The sequence below is a fragment of the Petromyzon marinus genome, chromosome 27 (genome assembly GCF_048934315.1).
Source record: "Petromyzon marinus isolate PM22_M1 ecotype Great Lakes invasive population chromosome 27, UKy_Petmar_22M1.pri1.0, whole genome shotgun sequence".
Taxonomy (NCBI): Eukaryota; Metazoa; Chordata; class Hyperoartia; order Petromyzontiformes; family Petromyzontidae; genus Petromyzon; species Petromyzon marinus.
Window position 1 is genome coordinate 9,912,481 of NC_133693.1, and position 10,827 is coordinate 9,923,307.

General features: G+C 54.0%; 1 protein-coding gene across 1 annotated transcript in view; it reads left to right on the forward strand.

The window, feature by feature from the left end:
- Positions 1-10,827, forward strand: part of KIDINS220 (kinase D interacting substrate 220) — a 50,737-nt gene that overhangs the window by 35,288 nt on the left and 4,622 nt on the right. Inside the window, exons 11-19 of the mRNA XM_076070111.1 lie at positions 88-186; positions 575-752; positions 1,392-1,556; positions 2,098-2,277; positions 3,468-3,633; positions 5,074-5,234; positions 6,604-6,893; positions 7,512-7,652; positions 9,922-10,174. Of these exons, the coding sequence (XP_075926226.1) occupies positions 88-186; positions 575-752; positions 1,392-1,556; positions 2,098-2,277; positions 3,468-3,633; positions 5,074-5,234; positions 6,604-6,893; positions 7,512-7,652; positions 9,922-10,174 (1,633 nt within the window). The remainder of the gene's footprint in view (positions 1-87; positions 187-574; positions 753-1,391; positions 1,557-2,097; positions 2,278-3,467; positions 3,634-5,073; positions 5,235-6,603; positions 6,894-7,511; positions 7,653-9,921; positions 10,175-10,827) is intronic.

The following is a 10,827-nucleotide window of genomic DNA, read 5'->3' on the forward strand; positions in this document are numbered from 1 at the left end:
GAAACCGCCCCATCGTGAGCGTTATTCACTGAATTGCTGCTGCATCTGCACGGGATAAGGGAGCTCCGTCGTTGTCTCTGTTGGCAGGATGGCGATACGCCTCTCATCAAGGCCACTAAGATGAGGAATGTTGACATCGTCCAGCTGCTGCTGAACAAGAACGCCAAGGTTTCTGCTGCCGACAAGGCGAGTACCGTGTGTGCTTAGGCGCTCATGTGTGCAGGGTGGCGGAGGGGGGAGGTGGGCAGGTCACCCAAGTCGGGCGTGAGAGTGGCACCCAGAGGTCGGATAAATGACCTTTGGAGCAGACCTTGGGGGTCAGGAGTCGGGTATCGACATTGGAACAGCGAGGAAGTTGCATGACTTTGGATCTTAATGTGCATCAATTACGCATCATTATGATCACATGCACGATTTGATGACCACACCGTGAGCGTGCGAGCCTGTTTGAGTCGGCGAATCGACGCGTCGCCCCCACGCGCCTTCGTGGCGGTGGCTAACGCCAATGGCTAACGGCGGTGGCTAACGGCGGTGGCTAACGGCGGTGGCGTCGGGCCGGAACTGGGCATGCCAGAACGGGGACACGGCGCTGCACATCGCGATCCGTGGGCGCAGCCGCAAGCTGGCCGAACTGCTCCTGCGCAACCCCAAGGACGGCCGGCTGCTCTACCGGCCCAACAAGGCGGGCGAGACGCCCTACAACATCGACTGCGGCCACCACAAGAGCATCCTCACGCAGATCTTCGGAGCACGTGAGTCGCCGCTGTCTTACCCTTTCGTTGTGTTTTTTTTTTGTTGTTGTACAAACGCTCGCGTCTCTGGGCGAGTTTGAAAGCGCTTGCGTACGCGTCGGCTCCGTTCGTCCGCAGTGAATGTGGCGGCCTCGAGTGGCTGAAAAGCCAAGGTCTCAACACTCGCAGCACGCAGGGCGTTTCTTGTCGCAAGCGAACCACAATAGCTTTGCTGATCTCGTCAAGGAGCACACAACCATCGCACGACCTCCGGTCACGTTCGCAGCAGCGGTTTTTGGCTGGCCATCGAACAAAGGCAGTCACCGCATTGCGCGCGCTTTCAGATGCCCTTCTGCGGCCGTCTGGAATGCTCTTCCGATGTTAGGTAGCCACTGGAGCTATGCGCTTTCTTTTTTTAACGTGCTGTTTTTGTTGAGGTGTGCACGCAAGTGCGGGACAATGCGCCGGGCGTTTCTGAAGCCACGCATTTTTAAATCATCTCGATTGAAAACTCAGTTCTTCAGAATCGTTTTTTGTGTTGAGTTTGTTGTCCTTCCCCCGCACTTCTGTTTTAGCACAGCTGGCTGCGTACGCTGCGAAAAACGTTCAGCATAGATAGATACAGTACATGCATACGCGTGCGTGCGTGCGTGCTTGCAGGGCACCTGTCCCCGAACGAGGCGGACGGCGACATGCTGGGCTACGACCTGTACAGCAGCGCTCTCGCCGACATCCTCAGCGAGCCCACCATGCAGCCGCCCATCTGCGTGGGCCTCTACGCTCAGTGGGGCAGCGGCAAGTCCTTCCTGCTCAAGAAACTCGAAGGTATTGGCCGGCTGCTCGCGACCTCTCCCGGGGCGTCCTCCCCCTAGGCTGTGTTCTTTGTTGCAAGGCGTGCGTGGACCACTGGCGGCCCCCTGGGGGGCCTTTAGCGCTGCCCCTGACACACCCCCGTCGCGCCGTCAAACCCACCGGTTTCAAATGTGCGGCGGCCCTCATGCTGATGTCTTATCGGCGAAAGTGTGGCCCCCTCACCCCCCCCCCCCCCCTGAAAATTAGAAATTAGTGTAGAACACTGCCCTCGGCCAACTCCGCCTTGAATGGGTGCCGGGTGCGGTGCGCCAACACCACCGCCGGGGGGGAGGGAGAGAGGCGGCCGGGGCGTTGTGCCGGCCGACCGCTCGCCCGCCCGCCCGCCCGACCGGCCCGCCGCCCCGCGCACCGCGCTGGCTTTCATCGGCGCTCGCTGTGACAGCGCTCGGCCAAGGCGGAGCGTCGAGCCCGCGGGTTGGGGGGCGGGGGAGGGACGACCTTTGTCTCGCTCGTGCGTCCGCCTCACGAGTGCGTGCCCCTGCCACCATCGCAGACGAGATGAAGACGTTTGCGGGCCAGGAGATCGAGCCTCTGCTACGCTTCTCCTGGCTGCTGGTCATGCTGACGCTGGCCTTCGCGTCCGTCCTGGGCCTCGTGCTCGCCGTCACCGTCGACCCCAACCTGGGCCTCGCCGTGGCCTTCAGCCTCCTGGCCTTCTTCTACGTCTTCCTCGGTGAGCGTCGCTGCAGCGACACCGGACTCCGCCGTGCGCCCACGGCAGCACAACTCGCTTTATGCCGGCGCCTCTCGCTCCTACGTTGCGTTTGCACTGCCTTTTTTTCCCCCGATTCGCGTGTCTTTATGTCAGTGTTAGGCGGCAGCGTGGCGGTTAGCGCTACGCTGCGCCACAAGCCTGGCGGCCCGGGTTCCATTCCCGCTCACGGCCAACACCGGTGATGAATATCTGAACCGGTCCCGGGCCTCCCCTAGGTCGACTCAGCTTCAAATGAGTACCTGGTGCGATGTGTAGTAAACATCGCCACGAGGGAGACAAAGCCGGCCGGACGTGGTGTTGGCCACCCACCCCCTCGTGTGCCGTGCCGGCCTTCATAGGTGCTCGCTAACAGCACTTGCCCCTACAGTCTGTTACAGGCTATACGGGGGATCTTTGTCTTTTTGTTCGACAAAAACATAGATCTTACTTGCACATGTACCAAACGCAAGTTACAAACACGAAATCCCACCGGCCAGAATTCCATTCAGCTGTTCACCCATCCCATTTTAATCATCTCGCCGGAGTGTATAAAATAGGTACTGTTTTGTGAAAATTCCCCCGGTGGTTGTCCTCCCGAGAGACTGGTCAAGGGATATGGGATGTTCACTTCTCGCGCAGCACCGTCTTTCGCAATGAGTGGCGATGCCACGCTCATGAGCTTGGGATTTAACCTTTTCAATATAGTTTATAACTTCATAAATTATGTTGGTTACTTGAGTCGTTTGATTTTTACAATTAAGCGATTGACAAATTGAGACGTCTTTGTGCAACTGACTTTTTCTGGGTAAGTTAAACGAGCCACTTAATTAATTGATGCTTCTGAGCCTTTTCCCTGCCTCACTAATTCGCTTACCCACTCACTTATGCGCTGACTTGCAATGGCTCGCTCGCTTGCTCATGCACGCACTACCTTTCTCACACTTTCAACCACCCATGCACTCGCTTGCTCAGTCACTCACGCACGCACGGCAGCTACCCGCTGCCTTACTCACCCTGCCAACCACCCACCTACCCACCCACCCACCCACTCACTCAGTCAGTCGCTCGGTCGCCCGCTCGCTCACCCAATTATTCAATTATTTGCTCACTCGTTCATTCATTCCCTTACTTAACTCGTGCCTGCTGCACCTCACCCCCCCCCCCCCTAGTGGTCGTCTACTTTGGAGGGCAGCAGGAGCGCGAGGGATGGACGTGGGCGTGGCTGGCGAGCACGTGGCTGGCACGGCAGCTGTGCTACGTGGAGCTGCTGCTGCAGCTCGTGTTCACCAACCCCCCCGAGCTGCCCGAGCAGACCACGCGGGCTCTGCCCGTCAGGTGAGGAGACTCAGGCGGGGGCAAGGGCGCAGCAAGTCAGCCATCGAACAAAAGACGGTCACCACCACATCGCGCGCGCCCGCATTCAGATGCGCTTCTGCGGCCGTCTGGAACGCTCTTCCTTCTGATAATAGGAAGCCACTGGAGCCTTGCACTTTTAAATCATCTACATTGAAAACGAATTTCTTTAGAACTGCTTTTTGTGTTTATTTTCCTGTCCTTCCCCCCCCGCACCTCCTATTATGGCTATGTGTGGTGCGAAAGAAGTTCAACGTACACGCATGGCGAGGCAGGGCTAGGCAAGGTTGCGTCAACCTCGGCCGTGATCTATCCACCACTGGATGAAACTAAACTTAAACAATGTTTATGTTACCAGGTAAGGCCCACTCAGCTATATAGTGCTTTTTCAGAAGGGCCCTGACCACAAAATACAGCTTAACTAAGTGGGTTATCATGGGAAAAAGCGGAGGACCCGGAGAAAAATCCATGCGACCACGGGGAGAACACGCAAACTCCAAATATAAAGCAGGCCTCAGGGTCGTGATCGAAACCACGACCTCCTGCATACCAGGAGAGGGAGATAACATCTTGCCACTGCGGCGCTCAGCGTTGCCCCTCACTGCAGAAGCACAGCATGGAAAAGGAGTTGACCCAAAGCGAATTCTGGACAACAAGTTGTTGCGTGATGCCACGAGCAGAGTTGATGATATTAACTGCGGAGTTCACTAACGTCTGTCGTTGCGTCTCTATCAGTTGGTTTGTGGCACTGGTCGTGTCCATAGTGATCCTCGACACGGGTGGAGCGGTAGACGCTTTCCCGAGTTCAGTCCTAGTTGTTCGATCGAGTCGAGCAAGTTGAACGTACCAAGTGGTGAAACCCCGGCTTACACGCTCGGTAAGCCGACACAAGGCCTCGACAGTGTGGCTCAAGTCTGTCCGACTCCTCTTCGAGTCTCTTGAATCTCAGCTTAGCACAGTTGGCTATGTACGGTGCCAAAGAAGTTCAGTATACATACATACTGACTGAACCCAACAGAGAATCGATCAAGTTGACTTACTCGGCGGTATCGTTAAGTGTGTGTGTGTGGGGAGCAGTAGTGTAGCGGTTAGTGCGCTGCGCTACGAACCCGGCGACCAGAGTTCGATTTCTACTCATGGCCGACACCAATGACGATTATCTGAACCGATCCTGGGCCTCTCCCAGGTTCACTTAGCCTCAAAGGAGTACCTAGTGCGGTGTATAAAAACATCGCCACTGGGGAGACAAAGGTGGCCGGGCGTGGTGCTGGCCACCCACCGCCTCTTGCGCCGTGCCGGCCTTCGTAGGTGCTCGCTTAACAGCACTTGCCCCCAAACATTCTGTTGAGGCTGCACTGGGTATGCTTGTATTTGCCACGTGCTCGCCCTCTCAAACAGATCCATGTGCCCCGTGTCCGTCAGGTTCCTGTTCACGGACTACAGTCGGCTGACGAGCGTGGGCGGCGAGACATCGATCGCGGAGATGGTCGCCACGCTGTGCGACGCGTGCGAGCGCGAGTTTGGCTTCCTGGTGACGCGCCTCTACCGAGTTTTTCGCACCGAGAACACTCAAGGCAAGCGCGGTCAGATACACACCCCCCCCCCAATCCCCCCGGCCACCTCGCTTTCCTCGCGCTACTTCTCCCACCGCGACTCTCTAGTCTTGGGGAGTGATGTGTTTGTGAGATCTTATACTCCTCGCCTGGTGTGCGGGAGGATCGTGGGTTTAATCCCAACCCTGACAATGCCTCTATTTGGAGTTTGCGTGTTCTCCCCGTGGTCTCGTGGATATTTCTCCGGGTCCCCCGGTTTTTCCCTCCACTTTTAGAATCGGCGTGCGTTTAGAGTGTTCGGCTGATAGACATGTCCACGTGATAATAAACCACTTTGTTGAGCTATCATTTGTGGACAGGTCGCTTCTGAAAAAGAGCTATACAGCTCAGTGCGCCTTAACTGGAGGAATATAAAAATGGTTTATTGTTTTATATTTTTATTATTTTATTGTTTCCCTTCTACGTGACTTTACCGAAAGAACCAAGAATATAAAAATGTAATAATAGGGTTTTCCCATTTTTTCTAGCAACAAAACTGGAACTTTTTTTACAAGGATTCATGTCTGCATTGACCACAATACCTGCAGTCAAAATACAAACAAAAAACATACTACGATAATATTTGCATTGTCCTTGAAACTGATTGGTCCACACCAAGGGACGGCTTTCTCTTGAGCCTCGACCCAATTGGTGCTCAACCAGATGACGCCAAAAGGATTCAGTTTTGTTGCCAGAAAAAAGGGGAAAAACCCTATTATTATATTTTGGCACTGGCAAAGGGAGGTCTAATGAGGAAATATAAAAATGGTTTAGTTTAAATTGTGAGAGTAACAGATTTCAACTGGCTTCGGAAATGCAGGTAAAAAATATGGAACTTAGTTGGTGGCTGTGCAGTTCAGAGGGCTAAGACTGTGTCACAACGTTGGCCTGGCGCCACTGAGGCTCTGAGTTGGAATCGGGGTTTCAGCCACGCATGGCTAAACATCGTCTTTAAGTGTACCAATGAAACGTGTTCAGAGTCTAGAAATTAAACGCGTCTCTAGGCGAAAGATGCTCAACGGGTCAACCACCTCAACGTAAACAATGTCGCGAGGTCAGAGGGACCGACCCGAGTTGGGGAGAGAGACTCGTGGCTCGGCACACCGCGTGTTCGCCGTCTCGCCCACCGTAGCCTCACTACGCGGGGCGGCGATTCATGCCGCGGGGCATTAAACTCACGGCTCTACCACGTCTTGAATCCGTGTGTGGAGTCGGACGGGGGGGGGGGGGGGGGGATGAGTGGGGGAAACGTTAGGGGGTGCGTGGCGTTTACGACGGAGGTGGCGCAGGGTCAGAGAAGGGGGTCTTTCTCCACATCGCCCGTGATCGTCGCCCCCCCCCCGGCGCACAGGCAAGAAAGGCGTGGGCCGCTGGAAGAAGTCGTGCTGCCTGCCGTCGGTGCTGCTCGTGGTGCTGGTGCTGGGCTGCGTGGTGGCGCTCGTTGTGCTGCTGGCGGCCGCGGAGGCGCACACGGACGTGCGTCTCCGCGGGGCGCTCATCGCCGTCTCGTCCGTCGTGGCGATGGCGCTCGTCGCCAAGGCCCCCATGGCGTGGCGGGTGCTGGTCTCTCTGCTGCGCTCGCAGCGCCAGCGGCTGCTGGCGGCCGCCGCTTCCTCGCACAACAAGCTCAAGATGGAGGGGTTCATGAAGGTGCGTGCGTGCGTGCGTGTGCGCGAGCACGTGTGTGTGGGTGATTCGTGACTGCGCGTCTGCCGGTCATCTCGGTCAGTCAGCCCAAGGCACCTGGGTCTGTCCCGTCACCACCTGCCAGCGGGTGTTCGACACTTCACGTGGCCTCAGAGTGCACATAGCCTGGCACAAGCGCGGATGTGACAGCACCGCCACTTAGTGGCGAATGGCGGTTGTTGTTGTTGTTGTTGTGTGGGTAATTGCTGCACTACACCAAACCCGGCGACCCGCTCACGGCCAACACTGGTGACGATTTCCTGAACCGGTCCTGGGCCTCCCGTAGGTCCACTCGGCCTCAAATAACTACCTTGTATAGTGCGTAAATATCGTCATTGGGGAGACAAAGGCGGTCGGGAGTGGTGTTGGCCGCCCACCCCCTCGTGTGCTGTGTGCTGCGCCTTCATAGCTGCTCGCTAACGACACTTGCCCCAACAGTCTGTTCAGGGTATCCGGGCGATCTTTGTACGTGTCTGTGCCACGTGTGTGGGTGAGCAGGCCGACCCCGCGACTCCCCCTGTTTTGCGTGCATTGCTCTCGTCTTGTGTGTAACTGTGTGCCGGTGTCGTGTGTTGCCCGCAGGTGCTGAAGTCGGAGGTGGATTTGATGGCCAAAATGACGAAGACCTTGGATTCGTTCACTCAGTACCAGACGCGGCTGGTGGTGATCGTGGACGGGCTCGACACGTGCGAGCAGGACAGAGTTCTGCAAATGCTGGACACGGTGGGGCAGTCTTCGGTTTCTCTAACAATTCAGGGCGAATCGCTCTGCTTCTTTTAGCAGCACCAGAGCTCGTAGGCTAATTGTGTGCATGTGTTGGAGCGCTGGGTCACCCCCAACAACAACAATGGAGGGCAAGAGGAGCGACGCTCACAACAACGAGCGCAGCGCCGAGTGGCTTAAACACCGCGAGTTGGCACAGTAGGGGGCACAGCTGGTGCATCTGCCAGTCATCTCAGTCCGTTAACCCATGGCACCTGGGTTTGTACCATGGCCTTCTGTCATTAGAGAGCCTTCGACACATCACGTGGTCTCAAAGTGCACCTGGCCTGGCACAGGCGCCGTGGTGACGTTACCGTCACTTAGTGGCGAATGGCTCCGATACATCGAACCCCCTCATCGCTCTGAGTTGAAGTTGGCAGCCTGCACGCGGCACCACTGTTAAGTGAGAAATCACGATGGTTGCTATCAACGCGGTGACCGAACATCAATCATCGATCTCCTTGTCTCCAGGGCAACAGCACAAGCGACACTGCTGGGTTTGTTGATGAGTGGAATCGTGGTCAGAGATCTTTACTCAAATGTTAAATTCTTGGTTGGGAGCGAATGCAGCCAGTTAATCCCTCTGTTCATCTTGCCACTGTGATCCAGATAGCACGGTGGCGAGATGTTAACTACCTTGCCTGGTATGCAGGAGGTCGTGGGTTCGATCCCGACCCTGATGCCTGTATATTTGGAGTTTGCGTGTTCTTCGTTTTCGGGCAATAAAACAGGTGTTACGGTGTTCAAACACAAAATAGATACCTATTGCAAGGCATCAAGTGTGCAGCAACCACCACATACTTGTGGCAAAACATGCAAACAAACATGCTCTGATCATATATGCATTGTCTTTGAAATTGATTTGTCTACACCAGCCTTCGTTATGGCCTCGTCACGCGAGAGCTCCAAAAGGCGGAACAGTATGATAGCTCGGGTTTAACAGTTAAATCTTTGGGACCTTTTTTTCTAGTACAGTGAAACCTTGGATTGCGAGTAACTTGGTCTGCGAGTGTTTTGCAATACGAGCATTTTTTAAATAAATAATAAATTGATAAACGAGCGAGGGTCTTGCAATACGAGCAGTACGTACAGTGCACGCTTTGTCTGCCGAGTGTCACGTGATCACAACTGAGACGACGGTTCTTCTCTCTCTCGCTGCGGGATTGTGGGTAATCATCTCCCATGCTCGGTCTCAGTCTGCGTGCCTCACTCGTATAGTCAACATCCGTGCGAGCGTATACTGTTTACTACAGTATAGTGACCACGTGTATACTGTTTACTATAGTGTTGTGACCACGTGTATACTGTTTACTACAGTACCATAGTGTTGTGACCACGTGTATACTGTTTACTACAGTACTGCAGTGTTGTGACCACGTGTATACTGTTTACTACAGTATAGTGTTGTGACCACGTGTATACTGTTTACTACAGTACCATAGTGTTGTGACCACGTGTATACTGTTTACTACAGTACTACAGTTTTGTGACCACGTGTATACTGTTTACTACAGTATAGTGTTGTGACCACGTGTATACTGTTTATTACAGTACTATAGTGTTGTGACCACGTGTGTGTGCGTAAAGCATTTTTTTATTTTGTGTCCAAGTGTAGTGACTGTTCTTTAGTAACTGTACTGCAAGTGAAAGTCATCCTACACAATAACCCTCCTCCTCCTCTCTCTCGTCTCCCTCACACCAGCCACAATTTGGTTATTTTATATTGAATTTAAATAATACAAATTTAAAAAAGGTATTTTGTATTAATATTTTTTATATGAATACAGCATTTTTGGGTTGTCGAACGAATCATCTGAGTTTCCATTATTTCTTATGGGGAAATTCGCTTTGATATACGAGTGCTTTGGATTACGAGCACGTTTCCGGAACGAATTATGCTCGCAATCCAAGGTTTCACTGTATATCAAAATGATGAAAAAATGGTATGCCTTGCAAATAGGTTTGTATTTGGTGTTCGAACACACGTTTATATGCGTTTACTCAACACATCTAAACTTGGCAGGACCCTCCTGAGAAAGTCATGAGGCACGGGCCAGGCTTTGCGGGGTTGAACGAGCTCGCGACAGCAGAAACCAGAACACCTCCCGACACACAGAAAAAATAAATATATATACATACACCCGCGCGGTGACGCATGAAGCGGCGACGCAAGCGGTGACGTTGGTGTCGTTTTCCAACCCACACCTCCCCGCCCCCCCCCCCACCGCAGGTGCGCATCCTCTTCTCGCAGGCGCCGTTCATCTCGATCTTCGCGAGCGACCCGCACATCATCATCAAGGCCATCAACCAGAACCTGAACAGCGTGCTGCGCGACTCCAACATCAATGGGCACGACTACATGCGCAACGTCGTGCATCTGCCCTTCTTCCTCAACAACCGTGGGCCGCCCATGGCCCGCCGGCTGGCCGTGGCGGCTGGCCCTGCCGCCAATGGCGACGTGCCCGGCCACGAGGCCACCGTCGGTGAGCTCCCCCGGCTTGCGCTTGAACCGGTCCGGGGGACCTCCTCTGCCAGATAAAGGCAGTGGCTGCAGGGGTTACAACGTCGTGTTTTTTTTTTTCTTTCTTTATTTTTTTGTCTGGTTTGTCATCGCTTGAATTGGTCTCTTCCTGCTCGGAGGGCTTTTTAAACAATGTGTCGGTTTGATTGCCATGCCACAAATAGCTCTGTAGAGGGGCATGCAAGACATTGTACCATCTTAGTGTGAATGAGAGGCGATTGACTGGAATCTTTTGAGGAGTTTCTTGATTTCTCCTTTTCGAGGCTATTCTCTAACATGAGGTTATGTTCCGTTCAAATTCCTCAATTGGTGCGGTATATCTTTTGGCACGTGTCGTGATGCTTGGCTGCTGCAAGATCCAACGACTACTCTGTGTCTGTCCACTGCTTGCCGAGCTGCATTGGCTACTGGTTGCTGAACTGATAAATTATAGGGTCGCACTAATTCCACACAAAGTGCTTTGCACAAATGAACCACACTATCTTGTTGATCTCGTCCAGGAGTATAAACCATCATGTGAACTCCGGTCATCCTCGCAGCGGCTTTCGGCTGACCATCGAACAAAGACGGTCACCGCATCGCGCGCTTTCAGATGCGCTTCTGCGGCCCATTTGG